Source organism: Prunus avium, chromosome 6 (assembly GCF_965620075.1).
Source record: "Prunus avium chromosome 6, drPruAviu1.hap1.1, whole genome shotgun sequence".
Lineage (NCBI taxonomy): Eukaryota > Viridiplantae > Streptophyta > Magnoliopsida > Rosales > Rosaceae > Prunus > Prunus avium.
The window spans coordinates 13750277-13768762 of record NC_142289.1 but is presented as its reverse complement, the minus strand read 5'-3'; the positions used below and the strand labels follow the sequence as shown (position 1 = coordinate 13768762).

General features: G+C 37.5%; 2 protein-coding genes across 2 annotated transcripts; both read left to right on the top strand.

Annotated features, from left to right (window-relative positions):
- Positions 1 to 222: 222 nt before the first annotated feature.
- Positions 223 to 2554, top strand: LOC110768449 (UPSTREAM OF FLC protein (DUF966)). Its single transcript, XM_021972178.2, has 5 exons — positions 223 to 747; positions 862 to 931; positions 1035 to 1150; positions 1244 to 2042; positions 2171 to 2554. The coding sequence occupies exons 1-5, from the start codon at positions 540 to 542 to the stop codon at positions 2292 to 2294; spliced, it is 1317 nt and encodes a 438-aa protein (XP_021827870.1). The 5' UTR covers positions 223 to 539; the 3' UTR covers positions 2295 to 2554.
- Positions 2555 to 14817: 12263 nt separating this feature from the next.
- LOC110768453 (protein DOWNSTREAM OF FLC-like) lies at positions 14818 to 15885 on the top strand. The gene is made up of 2 exons (XM_021972182.2): positions 14818 to 15201; positions 15378 to 15885. Exons 1-2 carry the CDS (start codon positions 14844 to 14846, stop codon positions 15707 to 15709), a joined length of 690 nt encoding a protein of 229 aa, XP_021827874.2. The 5' UTR covers positions 14818 to 14843; the 3' UTR covers positions 15710 to 15885.
- The last annotated feature ends 2601 nt before the right edge of the window (positions 15886 to 18486 follow it).

The window sequence follows — 18486 nt, the reverse complement described above, 5'->3', positions numbered from 1 at the left end:
ATTCGATATGTTTTATATATTTAGGTGAAATGAAATACCAATGTCATAGATCCTTGCGAACCCTCATGCTCCTACTTAAGGTTTCTTAACTTAATTTGATGATTTATATATGTTGCAAAAACTCTATAATTTTATGATTTTATCTAAATGTCAATGGAAAACAATGCTAAACAAAAAGGCTCACCTAAGTTGGGTGGCAAAGCGATCTAGACCATGATCGCTTTATCTCCTTTCGGGATCAGCGCCAACCCAAAGTCAAAATTAAATTCTCAAACAGTGACCTCCCTCTCTCTCCCTCTTTCTCTCTGTCTCTCCCCACAGCATCCAAAGCAAGTCAGTATCATTCTGCAGTTGTGCCTTTTGAGGAGCTGTGTGATCTCTTGTCCTGTGCGTCCCCTCTTCACCCATCTTTTCGTTAATTGAATAGTGATATAAAGGCTGATGTAAAGACGTAAAATTTTCAACCACCAAGACACCAACAACAGAACAGCGAATTAAATTAACAAGGCAGAAGAGAAGAAGAAGAAGAATATCTGAACATGGATGTTCGTTTTAGAAGATCCACCAGAGAAACCAGCCCAGACAGAGCCAAAGCTTGCAGCATGCAGATGCAGATGCAGCCAAGACTCAACAACAAACCCATCAAAAAACACCAAGTCGTCTACTATCTTTCAAGAAATGGCCACCTTGAGCATCCCCATTACATGGAAATCACCCATTTGGCCAACCGGCCACTTCGTTTGAGAGGTAAGCCCAAATTCTCTGCTACAAAACAAAACTTCTTGTGTTCTTTTTCTTCATTGTTAATCTTTTCTTCTTCTTCTTCTTCTTCTTCTTCTTCTTTGTTTTATGTACAATTAGATGTAATGGATCGGCTCACGGCTCTTAGAGGCAAAGGCATGCCCTCACTATATTCTTGGTCTTGCAAAAGGTTCTGTTTTGTTATTTTTGTACTTTTTTTCCTTCAAATTTTAGTTCTTATTGAGCTAATTATCTTTGTTAAGCTCATTATTTTCATTTATTTTTATTTTTAGGAGCTACAAGAATGGTTACGTGTGGAACGATTTAGCTGAAAACGACACAATCTATCCAGCAGAAGGAGCTGAATATGTACTCAAAGGATCAGAACTACTTGAAGGCTGCTCTGCAGGTGCTCTGTCTCAACATGAATTAATCTCCATTACCGAGTGTCATTATTGATAATAAGTAAATTTCATTAAATTTTTTTCATTATTTTATGCAGAAAGATTAGATCAGCTTCAGATAAGCAGCGGCCAACAGATACAAGACACAAATTTTGAGTCCAAGAGAAGATCACCACTTGCTCCAACCCGAAACAGAAGAGAACACGATCATCAACACTCAGAGAATAAGTACCTCATCACCAAGTATCCTCAGCAAGATCATGATCCAGACCAAGACTACGATGAACAAGAAGAAGAAGAAGACTATGAGGATGAGAAGACAAGCTACACCAGCTCCACCACGCCCCACTCTCGCTGCTCCAGAGGGGTTTCCACCACAGACGAACTCGAAGAGCCTCCACAAACCCGCAAAGCCCCAACTGAGTCAACTCACCCCGAGCCATCTCCTCCTCCAAACCCATCAATTATATTATCAAATCAACCCAACCCAACCACCAGCCTCTCAGAAAGGTTCGAGGACGGCGATCCAGTTGCTGTTTCCACCTCCAAGTCTTCAGCACAGAGCAGGAACTCTGTTCTGCTTCAGCTCATAGCATGTGGAAGCTCTGCTGTGGCCAAAGCGAAGAATGCACCTTGTGTGAAGCAGCACACAGTTTATAATACACCATTTGAGAAGAAGAGCAGCGAGAGCTTTCGGAAAGAGGTTGTGTACAAGGCTGCTGTGAAGGTGGCGGCTGAAGAGGACATGATCAATTACATGTCTGAGAATCCGAGGTTTGGGAATTTGCAGGCAGAGGAGAAAGAGTATTTTAGTGGGAGTATTGTTGAGAGTATTAAGGAAGATCGAATTTCAGCCGAGCGTGCGCTCAAAAGATCGAATTCTTACAATGAAGAAAGGTCAGTGAGAGCATGCATTCATAATTTGCGTCAATTAATTACGCTATGTCTCTGCAGAGTATTAATTTGCATGTTCTGCATGAATTTAAGTTTTGAGTAACTTTAGGTGTTTGATTAATTTGGTTCAGGAGCACTAAGGCTGGGTTAGCGGCCGAAACATTTGAGGAAGAGAAGAGAGAGAAGGCAGGTGTGAAAGGAAAATGCATTCCTCGAAAACTATCTTCTGCTGTATCAAAACAAACCAGGAAATGATTGTTAGCTTGGGTTCCCATAATTATGAAGAATTGTGGTCACTAAAAGCTATGGGGAAAGGTAAAAGCTGTGGGGAAAGGTTTTCTTTTGGATCCTTGAATTAATCTGAAAGCAGTGGGTAGTGTGACTGTGATTCCTTGACACTCAGTATGTTGCAGCAATCATAATTCCCTTCCTACTATGGATTGTACTGTATAATGCTTTCATGAGGTGTTGATTTGGTACCTTCATAGAATCATAATCAAGGCAAACTTTGACAACATGAATTGCTTATAACATGAAATCATTTTCTGTTTAAGACCTTGAATTTTAGCTAAAAGGATTTATTAATATCCATATTAATATTTAAATGTGGAGTGGGGTTGGGGGCGGTGTGGAATCGGAGGGAGCACCCGAAGTAGAGCCAGCCTTGACTTTTAAGTGGCTCGTGACCAGAAATTGAAATGAGGTCACTTTTTAAAAGAAAAAAAAAATTTTCTATACATATACTAAACCAAGGGCATGTGTACTAATTTATAATCGGAATCAAAATGAGGGGTTGGATTCTGATTACAGATTACTTTTGTATTTATATTAAAGAAAATGCAAGTGGGATGTAAACGTTGGCATGTCAGACCCAATGTTATTAATTTTGGTGTAATATCAAGACCTTTGCGATTAGGGACCATCCAAAGAGTCACATGGGAAATAGAAACTGAGCCAAAATATTTCAATAATAGAGTTTTTCTATTTAAACCCCATACTTTTATTTGTTCATCCCAATACTTAATTATTAATCTCTTAAGTTTTATTATTGTGTAAAAGGACAAAAAAGGTCATCCAACTTAATACTCAACCCTAAACCCTACACACAACCCACCACTCTTCATATTAAGTTTTAGAAAAACACAAACTTCTCTACACCCTATTTCCAGATTACTCATCTCTTTCAATTCAAGAAACATATTACACTCTATAGGGGTCTTTTTCTTTTGGCAGTTACAACTGGACTGGGCCGCCGTAAAGAGCGATTTGGTGGAATTACCCCTTGTATCTGAGTTCAAAGATTAAGCCCCAAAGATGTCTCGAAAGGGTGATGACGCCTTAGGAAACTCCTTGGTTACCTTCACCAATGAAAATAACAATAAATTACAGATAAATCTTCTAGCTTTGCATGAGAAGATTATGGCATGGGAGCAAAATTATCATGGGTTTAGCACTTGAGAGAGAGAGAGCTGTGGGTTCCTATGAGGGTCAGAGGTTCTAATGGAAGGGAAGAGGGGTTCTAAGGAGGCTTGGTGAAGAGTTTTGGGTGATTTTCGTAGCTTCCGGCAGCTTGGCGGAGACTCTGCCAAAGTTTCTGTCGATCTGCCCAGATTAGGGAACTAAGGGAAAATGGGCAAGGATAGCACGAAAATTGCTAAGTTTGCAAGTGAGAGAGAAAGCTTGCTCTCTGAAGGTTGTGGGTTGTGTTGTATTGGGTAGAAGAGGTCCTATTTATAGTTGCTAGGGTTTGTTCTTCTCCAAGAAACCCTAATGGTTTCTTCCCAATCTAGCTAAGTACTCTTCCTTTCTTCTCCTCTTTCTTGACTTACTTCATGGTGGCAAAGTCAGCTCTGCCCAATCCCACAAAATCAGAGATTTTTGGGAGCTCCAGGCTTCTTTTGGCGGCTGCCTCAGAGGGGAACTTCCATTTTCACCTATCTTCTTTCTCTTCTTTCCTCCCCTTTTCATGGCCAAATCTGATGAAGGAAAGGAAATGGGAGCGTCTGCTGGTTTAAGAGATAGCATCCTCTTTTATGTGCCGATACCCCTTGGTTTCTTTGGATGCTTGCACTTGGGATTCGTTCCCCCAGCAGCCCCTCACATGTGAATCCTTGGCCTCTTCGTGGTCCCTTATTTCAGCCAAGTGCTGAAGGCCCTGACTTCCCTTTATTCAAATGGTTGGGCTTTTTAATATAGAAAACCAAGCCATTTAATAAATGGGCTAAATTCACCAAATATTTGGGCTTTCATGGGCTATCTACAGTAATGGATTATTTTGGTTGGGCTACCCTAGTTGAGGTAATGAGCTATTTCCTCTCTTGTGCTTACCCACATTTGGGCCTAAGAAAGGGGCTTGAGTCCCGAGGCCCCCAAGCGACCCGAGACTTTCCATTTCTTGACTCATCAATGGGCCCTATGACAATTTGTTACCATCCATACCACAATCCCACTCAAGCAAGCTCCGGGCATTTGAGTGGCTTGGGCCCACTTAAGCTTGCTGTGGGATAATAATTTCCCGCTTGGCACGGCGTGTCGCTTGGCATGCTTTTGAGTATAACGCTTGATAGGATAATTGGCATGAATTTGCAGTGCTAAATGCATCCTCATAATTTTAATCTCAGTTTATTTGGCATGGCGTGCAGGGTGTGGCTTGTGCATGGCAGACTTCTGTGCACTTCAAATAGGGTCTTTTTCCAATAATATATCGTTTTGGGCTAGGAATTTATTCAGGCCCAACCGTGGATTTTTCGGGCCTCAACACACTCTCATCTTCTCTTCACAAACCCTAAATACGGTATGTAAATAGTGGCTAGTGGGTCATCAATTGAGGTATGTAATGTGAGAGTTGCAATCGGGATGACCACTTGCTGATTTCCCCAAGCAAACTTTTGAATTTTGTACAAGAATTTGATCAGGGCTCCTCAAGGAAGGTAAAGATTGTGAGTCTCTCTGTTTTAAACTAAGTAATGATAGTTGGAATTAAATGTTAATCACTAAGCTTCAAAGTAGAGTGGTGAGGGGCAAGATAGTGGGGTGTGGGGTTGATGAGTTTTGTTTTGTTTTGTTTTGTTTTGTTTTTCTTCTGTTGGGTGTGTATTTAGGGATAGTTTGGAAAGATAGTGAGGTTTTCTTAAAAATTGTAAAAATTTAAATTAGATGTTGGGGTAAACTTAGAATATGAAGTGAACAAAGAAAAGTGCGGGGTTTAAATATAAAAACTTTAACAATATTATTCCCAAAGCCCACCCAATAAGCAAGATGAAAACCTCACTAGGTTCCAAGACTACAAAGAAGTTAGTATAATTGGGAATTTGAGTTTGCTTCACTGTGTTTGTCCTTGGCTTTCTAAAACTTATTTGAAAAGTTTTTGCTTGTGTATTTTTTAGGCTTAATTGTTAGAAATGTGCCCTAAGAGCCAATACATTTGATGTAATCTCCTTAGAATACATTTCGTATATGATATATAAAGGGCAAACTTATTTGTTATCTTTTACATCGTGTAAAGAAACAAATGTCCCAGGTATGCTAAATAAGAGATAAAGTAATCTAAAGAAGATTAGATTCGGGAGACCTTTAATCTCTAACTGTAGCATCCCAAAATGTTCCTAATCATAGGTTATCAAATGGGCATTGATAAACCGTCAAGATTAGCACATATTATGTATGCTCAATTGGGAGGATGGTTAGTCTCAAACCATTTGTGTAGTTGACACTAATACAAGTATGTGGGTGCTCATTAGTGAATGAGTACACTGAACGCGATCAACCGTAGTTCTCATATGGAGTATTTATCTATATGTCAAATGAGAACTCATAGTTGCAATAATGCAAATTAGTCCTTAGACCTGAGGCATCATGGTTGTCCTGTGATGCGTTATTGATCTTTGATAGCTCTTAAAGGCAAGCTGTAAAAGATTTGTCTTAAGTGTTGTTGGGATCTCTTAATTCATCATAGGGGCATGTGAATGTACAATAAGGAATCTCTACTTTCGATAAAGAAGGAGAATGTTTCAAGATGTGATTCAGTAAATCTTTGGCCAAAGTATTTTGAGCTTGATTTAGAAAGTTGTTCTTAATCATGTTCTTTTGAATCACATGAGGTTATAAATCATATTAGGGGTTTGACATAAACAATCCGTACCCTAATAATATGATTTGAAACATTGTATAAGAGAAGGATCGTATTGCATTGCAATTCCAACTGAATAGGTTCTTCATCTATTCTGGTTAGCTTGGGTAGCCTTGATATATTGCTAGATGTCACTCTTGGCTTGTGGAAGTCCTAGGATTGATTGTGATCGATCCAAATAAAGGAAGAATTAAAAAGGGGTTTTAATTCCAGTTGGTTAGAAAGAGTTCTAATATTTTCCCACTGCCTTGCTAATTAGAACCTACTGGATCGCACACCTTAAATGGTTAACTTTGAGTAATACAAATGAGAATGAGGAAATCAATTTGATTGATTTGATGTGGATGATTTACTACGTGTAAAATGTATTTGGGCCTCAATAATAGTTAGAGGGAAGCCCAAATGGTTGGGTATCAAGCCCAAGGGCTTAAGACACCTAAATATTATGGTTTAAGTGTCATAAGGCCCAATTTTGGAAGCCCAATGGGATTTGGCCGAAATTGGTTAAGTGAATGTGTATGGGAATTGTTTCTATAAGCTCATTAACACACAAACACAATCCAAGATCAACCAAATGGGTTTGGGAGATCAAAGAGAGATAAAAGAGAGTTTTCAAGAGTGAAACACTTTCATCTTTCAAAGTGGTTTAGATTGAAACCAATCTTGAGAATCTTGCACTAGCATCCAAGTATTCTCAAGATACTTATTCTCATCTCAAGGTTCCATTGGTGTGGAGACTTAGAGGCCATATACTTTTGTGGCTCACATGGAAGAGAAAGATCAAGGAGCAAAGATCAAAGATCAAAGAGGAGATCAACAAAGAGGAAATCATCAAGAGAAGACCAAACACAAATTGGTTCATATAATTGCTTCAAGGGTAATTAGATCTTATCCTTTCTCTTGAATTTTCATTTATGAAAAACATATCAATGTTCATGGCTTAAGATACTTGGAAGAAGTTTTGTTTTTGGATTTAAACAACCACCTTAGACTTCCGCTGCGATTAATTTGATTAAATGCATGTTTAATATTCAAATGAACTTTGGAAAAATGTTTTGAAATTCCTACATTAATATCACAAAACGTCCCTAAGGTTTACGAAACTATCAGATTGCATTCTTAATGTTTTTTTTTTGTCACTCGTGGTCCTCAAGGTTAGTATGTGCGATTAAAAATGGTCCCTACTGTTAAATCTGTCAAAAACTCTATTAGTTTGCTGACGTGGCATATATATATATATATATGTATATATATCACAAAACATCCATGAGATTCACACACTTATCACAAATGGTCCCTACGAATTTTTTTAATTTAAAATTCATAAAATTTTGGTGTTCTTTTTAAAATTATTTATAAATGAAAAAACCATTTATAGAAGGATTTTAATCTTGAGGACCATTTATGAACCCTAAACCCTTAGTTTTTTCATTTTTAAATTTTATGAATTTTAAATTATTTTTAAAAAACTCAATTAGTTTGTTGATGTGTCATATATATGGTGCCCACATCTACAATAATATAGTGTCACATGTATTTAAAATATAATATATATTTTAAAATAATTTAAAATTCATAATTTTTTTTTTTAAAAAAAACCAAAATTTTATTAATTTGAAATTAAAAAAATTAAAAATTTTCGCAGGAACCATTTGTGATAGGTGCGTGAATCTCAGGGATGTTTTGTGATATATATATGCCACATCAGCAAACTAACGGAGTTTTTGACGGAACCTAACGGCATGGACCATTTGTGATCAAACATACTGTTCACCCGTTTTATTTTTGTTCCTGTGATGGTAGGGTAAAGTTCCCCATTGCCTTGAGAACCATTGACTGGTCAACAAGTCAACTTTCTTTAGTGTGTGAGCATGCCACTGCTAGCAATAAAAAATTCTAGTAGATTTCCTAAAAACAGATAACTTGCGCCCCAAGTTACTGACTTCTAAACAAGCGATTGTGAATTTGGGTGAGGAATATCTCCCAAGTAAGTTCTTTTCTTGCCTCAGACTGGTGAGGACTTCATAATTTTTCACAGTACAAGATTGGTAATTTTGGCTAGAATAAATGATAAGAAAGTGAACTGTTTTAAGACAGAATTCTCTTTTACAAAACTCAAAAGGGAAAAATTGACTCTAGAAAGACAAAAAGAAGACTGGACTTCCATTTCTGTCTGGGTAGATGCTTCTGATCCGGGCTGGATTGGGTATGCTTGTGCTGGATTGGACTATCAACAACTTCAATTGGTCTGTTTCAGCCGCAAATCGATGCCAACGTTTGAATTTGGTAGAGCTTTAATTTATTTCAAACCCTGGAAGGCTTTTTGATTGGGCAGAATTGGGACTTCTTCAGTCTGGAAGGGGTAGAAGTGGCTGGACTTGACTACTGGGCTGGAACTGCACTGTGGTATCTGTCCTGCTTGATCAGGGCTCTTCATAAATTTGTTGAGGTTTTCATATTTGTAAAAACCTAAACTCTGCTTGTTTTGGCTTATGCTGAACCAAATTTGTAACGAGAGAAATCTCGTTTTGAATGATTTATTTCTCTAGGTCTGAACTGAAGTTGGATGTCTTGATTTGTAGTTGTTCGAAGGCTTTTGAGATCAAGTGATCATTTTGAGTTTTTGTCCTTGATTGATTTTTTGGTTGTCTGATTGCTTTTTTCGCTCTGTTCACCCTCTCCTATATTTATAAGAAATGTTTTTGGAATGGGGGTTCTAATTCTTTTAATAATGGACGGCAAAAATTCTCAAAAGATCTTTCATTTTTTAAAAGCAAAGAAAAGGGGTTTTTATCAATTCTGGCAAATAAGCCCTCAATAGTCAGTTCCTGAGGCAATCACTTCCCTGTATTTTGATGGGGAACCTAACCCTTCTTCCGATTTAACTGCTCCTGTAAGAATTTCAAACTGTGATGGTAAGTTTGATTTTCCAATTTTGAACAACTCCCTGTTTCCTGCTTATCTCTTTTTAGAAAACATAGTCTGCGTATCCCTTGAAAATGGTGCCTTCTTTGGAGCAGAAAAATATCTCTGAATATACAAAAAGGGATTTGATCTTCTGGCGGCAGAGTTTTTTCAGAGATGTTTTTCTTTTATATCTGCCCCTATTAATTCCTTATCAATCCCAGTTCAAATTGCTGACTTTTCCAAGCTAGGAGGTCACGTGGGTCTGTCTTTTTTTTTTTTTGGGCTCATCCTTCTTCATTTTAAACATGCCAAGCCCAATTTGGGTTTCTTCGAAGCCCAAGTCATCCTCGTGGTTCGATAGTTTCTGGGTTCCCAATGTTGGGTTGAGTGTGTAGTCTTGGCCCATTTATTTGTTGGTGGTTGTCCAAAATTGATATGGGCTTTTTGATTTTTTGGACTGGATGTGTCAAATTAGGCCCAAACACATACTAACCTTGAGGACCACGAATGACACAAAAAAACATTAAGGATGCAATTTGATAATTTTATAAACCTACGTTTTATGATAATAAGCCTATTTTTTATTCAAGAACACCCCATAACATTTTGGTGGGCGCTAGTGTTGGGAGGAGAAGGGAGAGAGATGTTTTATTTTTATTTTAAAACTTTTTAATTTTTTTTTATATGTATATTGTTTATTTTTTAAATGAATTAATTTTTTAATAATTTGTAGACCGAATTGCCCCTCCACAATTAACAGAAGTTTAAAAAATTTGACAGAAATTGAGAATTGTCATTGAATTGCTTAAATTGAAACCGCAGAGACAAAATTGACCAAATTGAAACGACAGGAATCAAAAAAGTAAAAGTGGCAAACTATAAGGACCAAAAGTGACTATTTTTTTAAAAAAAATCATAAATAAATAAATCAGTATTCATGCTAAAGAGTAGGTCTTCAGGAAAATTATGCTAACATATGCGCTATATCAAATGAGATTCTAATCCAGAACTTGAGGAACGTCACACTATGTCCATACAATCTACTTCCCTTTGCTTCCATAAGGAGCCGATGTCCATCAATCCCATTTCTCATTATTATTAACAAAGGATATTGTATGACCCTCTAGCCTTTGCACACTACAACCTTCCATTCTACCAAATGCAACACGGCTACTTTGTTAATAATACTGGAGAAGTGTCACATCCCGAGATCGGCTCTGCCGTAGCACGATATTATCCGCTTTGGGCCCCCCTATCTGCCCTCACGATTTTGTTTCTGGGAACTCACGAGCAACTTCCCAGCGGGTCACCCATCCTGGGATTGCTCTATCCCCAACTCGCTTAACTTTGGAGTTCCCATGACTCCGAAGTCAGTGAGCTCCCAAAAGGCCTCATGCTAGATGGAGACGGGCATGTACATATAAGGCACATCACCCCCTCTCCGTTGGTCGATGTGGGATCTTACAATCCACCCCCCTTAGGGGCTTGACGTCCCCGTCGGCACATTCGCACTACACGGCAGAGTGGCTCTGATACCAAATTGTCACATCCCGGGATCGGCTCTGTCGTAGCACGATATTGTTTGCTTTGGGCCCCCTTCTCTGCCCTCACGGTTTTGTTTCTGGGAACTCACGAGCAACTTCCCAGTGGGTCACCCATCTTGGGATTGCTCTAGCCCCAACTCGCTTAATTTCAGAGTTCCCATAACTCTGAAGCCAGTGAGCTCCCAAAAGGCCTCGTACTAGATGGAGACGGGCATGTACATATAAGGCACATCACCCCCTCTCCGTTGGTCGATGTAGGATTGTTAAGCTCATAATTTCATACATATACATGCCCAAATTTACTTACTTCTTTTGCTTAGTTTCCTAGATTTCTATGTTATTTCCCTCCCTTTGTGTGTTTTGTAGGCCAATAGAGCAAGAGAACATAATTCATGCAATTCAAGCATGTTAAGGCCTAATTTGGATGAATCGATGAAGAGCTTAAAGACAAACTCATTTTGGCTACAGCCCCCTGCCAGTCCAGTTTCGTAGGTCATATTGCAAGCTTTGTTTCAGCAACCTACATAGCTCGGATGAGGCAACATTCTTCATGAAAGTTGTTCCAATGGGTGTATACTATAACATATCCAACATTCAGCCCCATTGGATAAATATGGAGTCTGTTACCTAGCAAACACAGATCCATGCTCAGGATGGATTTTTGTTAGCGAGCAAACTGAGTTAGAATTTCATTTCAGACTTATCTTCTTCATCCGAGCTTGGATTGGGCCAATACTTGTGTGGTTGGATCAGACACATTCTGAACTTCACAATGGACATCTTAAAGTCGTCATTTGCTTAAGAGAAGCCCAAGTTGTAAGCCCTTGAAGTTGCTGGTCATGCTGACCTCATGATGAGCTATTGTTTCTGGTTGGAAGCTTGGTCATGGTGACATGAAGATGAGCTAGGGCTGCTGGTGGGATTTATTGGTGAAGTGCATCAACCAATTCAAGATTTTATAATACAAGTGTTGTATGCATTAGCCATATTGAATTCAGATTTTCACTTCCCCTAGGCCTATAAATAGGGATGTTCTCTAAGCTTGTAAACACACCCCAAGGGGGGAGCTCTCAAACACTTCTCTAGAGCTCCCTTCCCTTCTCTCCCTCAAATTCTCTTAGTTTTGCTTTCTAGTTCTCAATTCTAGCTTTCTTTAATGTTTTCTTAGTTGTAATTTATTTTTCTTGTAATGTACATTCTTTCTTAAGTATTCAAGTTTAATTAGTTTTCAAGTTTCAATTATGGTTTTTGTTCTTATTCATTATGCTTATAAGTTAATATGCTAGTTTGAATGATTGATCACCATTTAGGCTTGCATGTTAGCTATCTTGGTTTGAATTAAGAGTATACACCATGCTTTAATTCGAATTGAACTATGAATAGGAAGAGTATGTATGGACATTCGACAACAGGGATTAGATACATGCTTGGTTGTTTAAATTGTTCTTCTATGCTTAATGGGTTCCTAATGCTTAATTTTAGGTTAGACAACAAATGATCAAATTAGGGAATTAGGAACACAAGGTTATGACCACACACCATGGCTTAATCATACTTTAGCTAGAATCAATCCATTAATCTAAATTGAACTTGGGAACTTATTTGCTTGAGTTACTTATTTCTTTCTTCCTTGTTTTATGTTCTTTGTTTTTGTTTCTATTTTGTGTAGGGAAACTAAATTGGATCATTCAATCACCAATCCCTGTGGAATCGACCTCGCACTTACATATGCTATACTACGAACGGCTCGTGCACTTGCGAGTATCACAAGTTGAGGATGCAGCTTAATCCATTTTGGTGCAGCTGTATCTACACAACAAGGATCTTACAAGAAGTACGGATGAGACTTAGCCTAAAGGAAACTAACTAGGAGGAGCAGCTGGGCTTTGAGGCATACGGAAGCCTTTAACCTCTACAAATGGAGTGCTCATCATGCAAGCAATAACCAACCTTTCAAGCCACAGAGAAACAATTGACTATTTCGGGGTGTTTTGAGGGTGAGTACTAAAAACACATACGATATGGGAAAACGAAGCTCATATTTCTCTTTACTGCGGTTCAACCAATTTGGGATTGTTGTCACTTTTAAAAAAAGTTGATTCTGTTGTGCTTTGAAAATAATTAGCTGTAAAATAAAGCAGCTCCATGTTTGGTAACAATATTTTTAAAGTGCTATTAGTACAAAAAGTAGTGTCAAAATCGTTTGGTAAATTTTAATATAAAATTGTTGTAACTGTCAATAATGACTAAAATAGACATGATGTTGAAAGTGTTATGTACTAATCATGTGGTGGTAGTGGTGGTGGTGATGGAGTGGAGGTAGTGGTGGTAGTGGTGGTGATGAAAGTGGAGTTGGTGGTTGTGGTGGTGGTGGTGGTTGAGATGGCAGTTGTGGTAATGGTGGAGATGGCGGTTGTGGAGGTGGTGGCGGAGGATGAAGAGGAGGAGGATGTGGTGGTGGTGGTGGCGGTGGCGGCGGTGGTTGTGAATGTGGTGGTGCAAGTGGTGGAGTTAGATGTGGAAGTGGAGGTGGTGTCATTTTTTAAAATGAATGATGGTATTTTGGGAATTAAAAAAATTCATAAAAGGTTCATCTCTGCTTCTTTTGAAAGCTTTGAAAAGCAACCAGAGCCTACTTTTAAAAGCTGCTGTCAAAAGGCCACTGCTTTTAAAATAATCAGGATATTTTATTTTTACCAAACACCTTAAAGTGAAGCAGGTTTTTGGCCAAAAAAAAAAAAATCAATCCCAAACGGGACCTTAGGCATCAGAAATAAAAATAAAATATATATATATATCAAAACATAGCATATTACTTAAATTAGGCCTTTGGGGCTAGGCTGTCACTACTCATATTCGGGGCAAGAAAACTTAGAGATTCTTTACTCTTCTGCATTCTTAAACCTTGGAGAGGTCGAACCAGGGGCAGAAGTAGGCCTGGGCTGTTTTGTTTGGGCTTTCCGGCTTTTGTAATGCTTCCACTCTTAATTAATAATTATATATATAAAAAGAGTATGCATATATATATATTATAAAAAGAAAAAAAAAACCAACCCCAAAGAAAAAAAAAAAAAAAAAGTACTCCCATATTGAGAAAAAGGGAATACTCTTAAAGAAACACAACCGAATGTAGATCACTTGATCCCATGTGATGCATCGGTTGCTGACTCCAGAACCCAAGAAGTGTGCATCAAAGATATATATTATATGTATTATGCACATGTTTTTCTTCATTTTTAGTATTAAAGATGGCCACAATATAAGCAAAATGATATTGAGCAATGAATAGAAGATGTGTTGGATACGACGATTTTGTCTCTAGGTTCCACAACCTGCACTAGAATTCCTCTATAATATATTTTGCAAAGCTTAGTCAACTTCGACTTCTTTGTCCATGGATCTGCTTCGGGAGATCATATATTAATTCTTTCGCATCCATCACTCTAGGTCATGCACATGCACGTATAAATGTAGTAGGTCTACAGTACTCAAAAGAGGAAGAAGAAAAATATCCAACTCCCTTCTTTAGGACTTGTGTAGCCAATATACTAATATAGGAGACATTTCCTACCGTCCCTAGGCCTTCTTCATTGGGAATTTTTTATTTTTTATTTATTTTTAAACAAAGAGATTAAGTTATAGATGTAATTTCCACAAAAGGTGCTTTCGAAACATATGAATGTTCCATGGATACAGGACATTTAAGAAGTTAAAGGAAAAGAAAAAGCCCCAACAACAATTTGTTGAATGTGCCTCCTACTCATAAGGTCCATTGTTTTCTTCTTCTTGTAATTTGTTTTGCACTATTCTCCATAACATAGGCATTAGGTGGTTAGGCCTCTTCTGATCGGGAGCGGATCCGTGTCCCCAAATTGGTGTCTCATTCATCTTCCCTCTCCCAAATTGGTGTCAACTAGCATAACAGAGGGTTAACTCTGTTAACTTTTTTATTTGAGAATTTTAAAAATATTAAAAGCAGCCCAAAATATGCGAGCATGAATTATGGATATGTTTACGGTCACAAAAGTTTCTCTCCTATTTTGGTAATGTGAACGTGAATGGCAGCCAATGTGAAAAGACTTTCTCCATTCTTTCGCATGCAATAGATATAAGACAGGTTCTTATTTTATAATCTTAATTCATGCCCCAAATATTATAAAATGTTGGCAGAAAATGGATCTTACTCCTTGCAGTTAATGCCCAGCGGAGGAAAGGGCACACGAAATGGCCCGCAAGACGCTCTCTATTTCAATGGCGGTGCATGTGACTGATCCAAGACCCTCACTATTATATGAATGCACTAAATCCCATTTGCTTTCACTTGTTTCTTCACATTTTACACTTCAGTTTCTTCAAGCATTTCCCTCCTCTCTTTGGACTTGGCTCAGCCAACACTTAATTGATTGCTGTTGTTTCTATTTAGCTATGGCCATCTCTAGGGTTTTGTTGTTGTTTGCTCTCTGTGTGCTTCCGGGGCTTGTCAGCGCACGCACATTGGGCAACCCCTTCCACATTCAAGGCCGCGTCTACTGCGACACTTGCCGTTGTGGTTTTGAGACCACTGCCACCACTTACATTCCCGGTACTCCTTGTAACCCCATAAGTTATGTTGACTCGCATATAGCATTTTCTGATCACATAGCTAAACACATTATGTGACAGATGAGTCTTACCTGTTATAGACGGAACAAACGTATGATGATTTTTCTAAACATTATATTTGTTTGAATTGTGTGTTATGCTGTGCTTGTTAACTAGGTGCAACTGTGAGAATTGAGTGCAAATACAGGAACACCTTGCAGCTTGCTTACAGTGTTGAGGGAGAGACCGACGCAACTGGAACATACAACATTTTGGTTGAAGATGACCATGAGGACCAAATCTGTGAGTCTGTTCTTGTTAGCAGCCCAGTAAATGACTGTAAATCAGCAGACCCGGGACGTAGCCGTGCTAACGTGGTGGTCACCCGTTACAATGGCGTCGTTAAGGACAAGCATTACGCAAATAACATGGGGTTCTTCAAGGATCAGCCGTTGGCTGGGTGTGAAGAACTGCTAAAGCAATACTTGAACTATGATCAGCCAGAATAGAGGAGGAGCTATATATAGCCTTGTTGTTAGTTCATGTGGGCTATCTTAGATTTGAGCTGTAATATTAATGCTGTTGGATATAAACCTGTCATTGATCTCAATGATATGGTGCTGTCTTTAATATTTGTTTAGTTTGTAGACATTAATGTTTTAATCTTAATGTTCTGTTTCACTATATATGTATGTATTTTGGTCACTCAATTGTGGCTTTCAATATAGATGAACTTCTCTCTTTCTGCTAAATAATCATGATCAGTAACAAAAGAAAGAGACCATACACTAGAACAAACCTTTCATCTCCTCTCCTTTTTTTTTTCAAAAATAAAACATCAATGTCTTTCTTCTTCTTTTTGGCAAGAAAATCAATAGTATCTTCGAAATATGAGGTTTATATTGTGGGAGCAAATAAATCCTACGTCCAATTAGAAGGCGCCACATGGAAAAGAAGCTAACCCTAGAAATATATTATTTAAACTAATAAATCAGGTTTAATAATATATTTAGAGTGCTGCTAAAGAAACCCTAAAATTAACTAAGTACATCATACTACCAAACTATTTATTGAATTACTAATTTACCCTAATATAAATGAATAAAAATGATATATTGAATTGTGAAACAAATATAATATTTAATAAGCACTCTACTCACCAAATTCAACCCATAGAAAGTCGCGACAAAGTTGAGGACAGTTGAAGCTGTAATTGCTAGGGTTTCTCTAAAACTACGTCTATAAATTGGAAGGAGTGGAAAATCCACGCAGAAGAGAGAAAACAAAGAAGAAAAGAAAGAGGAACAGGAAGAAAATATCCAGAGAGCTTAAAGATTTTGATTTTTTTTTTCTCTCTGCTTTCTTTTCCTCTTTGTTTTTCTCTCTTTTGATTTCCCATGTTTTCAATTTTGTCGCGGCAAACCTTTCTAAACGGACGCAATTAATGAGAGACAAGACAAGACGCCATAGAAAGTCGCGACAAAGTTGAAGACGGTTGAACGGACACAATTAACTATAATAATGAAAAGTTAAGGACTTGCCCCAACAATGAAAGAGAGTAAATGGTGGCATTTCTTAGATTTATAATATATATTGATGATGATCACGTGTACATAAACTAATATATATATTTTTAGATTTCTCTGCCCCATGTGCTGATCCACTTTAACCAAGCCATGCCTCCTCGAAAAAGGAATTCGCTTTCCAATATTTTTTTATTTTTACTTTTTGTACTTTTTTTTAAAGTAACAAAAATGAAAAAGCAGGGGAAGGAATCATGTTTTGGGAATGATTACAAAAATAACAAAATAAAAAAAATAAAAAAAGGTTGTAACAATGATGAAAAATGGTTAGTAAGAATGAAGCCATGAAAGACAAAGAAGTTGGTGAAGGAAGAGATGGTGAGAAAGGCAAAGAAGCTGGTGAAGGAAGCCATGAAAGAAATTGTTTGAAATTGAATGGACTGGGAAGTGGGCACCAACTATAAACTCCAATACTACTACTCTTGCAAAGGTTTCTATATTTCAATAACTCACTATTATTTTTGTCTTAATTTGATGTTTTTTTCTCTATGTTTTCTTTTCCTCCTTGTTTTCTCTCTTTTTGATTTCCTGCGTTTTCAATTTTGTCACGACAAACCTTTCTGAACGGACGCAATTAATGAGAGACAAGACAAGACGTCATAGAAAGTCGCGACAAAGTTGAAGACGGTTGAACGGACGCAATTAACTATAATAATGAAAAGTTAAGGAGTTGGCCCCAACAATGAAAGAGAGTTAATGGTGGGATTTATTAGATTTATAATATATATTGATGATGATCACGTGTACATAAATTCTAATATATTTTTTTAGATTTCTTTGCCCCTTGTACTGATCCACTTTAACCAAGTCATGCCTCCTTGAAAAAGGAATTCGCTTTCCAACTTTTTTTTTATTTTTACTTTTTGTACTTTTTTTTAATGTAACAAAAATGAAAAAGCAGGGGAAGGAATCATGTTTTGGGAATGATTACAAAAAAAAAAGAAAAGTTTGTAACAAGGATGAAAAATGGTTAGTAAGAATGAAGCCATGAAAGACAAAGAAACTGGTGAAGGAAGAGACGGTGAGAAAGGCAAAGAAGATGGTGAAGGAAGCCATGAAAGAAATTGTTTGAAATTGAATGGACGAGGAAGTGGGCACCAACTATAAACTCCAATACTACTATTCTTGCAAAGGTTTCTATTTCAATTCCTCACTATTATTTTTGTCTTAATTTGATTTTTTTTTTTCTCTCTGCTTTCTTTTCTTCATTGTTTTCTCTTTTTTTGATTTCCCGCATTTTCAATTTTGTCGCGACAAACCTTTCTGAACGGACGCAATTAATGAGAGACAAGACAAGACACCATAGAAAGTCGCGACAAAGTTGAAGACGGTTGAACGGACGCAATTAACTATAATACTGAAAAGTTAAGGAGTTGGCCCCAACAATGAAAGAGAGTTAATGGTGGGATTTCTTAGAATTATAATATATATTGATGATGATCACGTGTACTTAAACTAATATATATATTTTTAAATTTCTCTACCCCTTTTGCTGATCCACTTTAACCAAGCCATGCCTCCTTGAAAAAGGAATTCGCTTTCCAACTTTTTTTTTATTTTTACTTTTTGTACTTTTTTTTATGTAACAAAAATGAAAAAGCAGGGGAAGGAATCATGTTTTGGGAATGATTACAAAAAAAAAGAAGGTTGTAACAAGGATGAAAAATGGTTAGTAAGAATGAAGCCATGAAAGACAAAGAAGC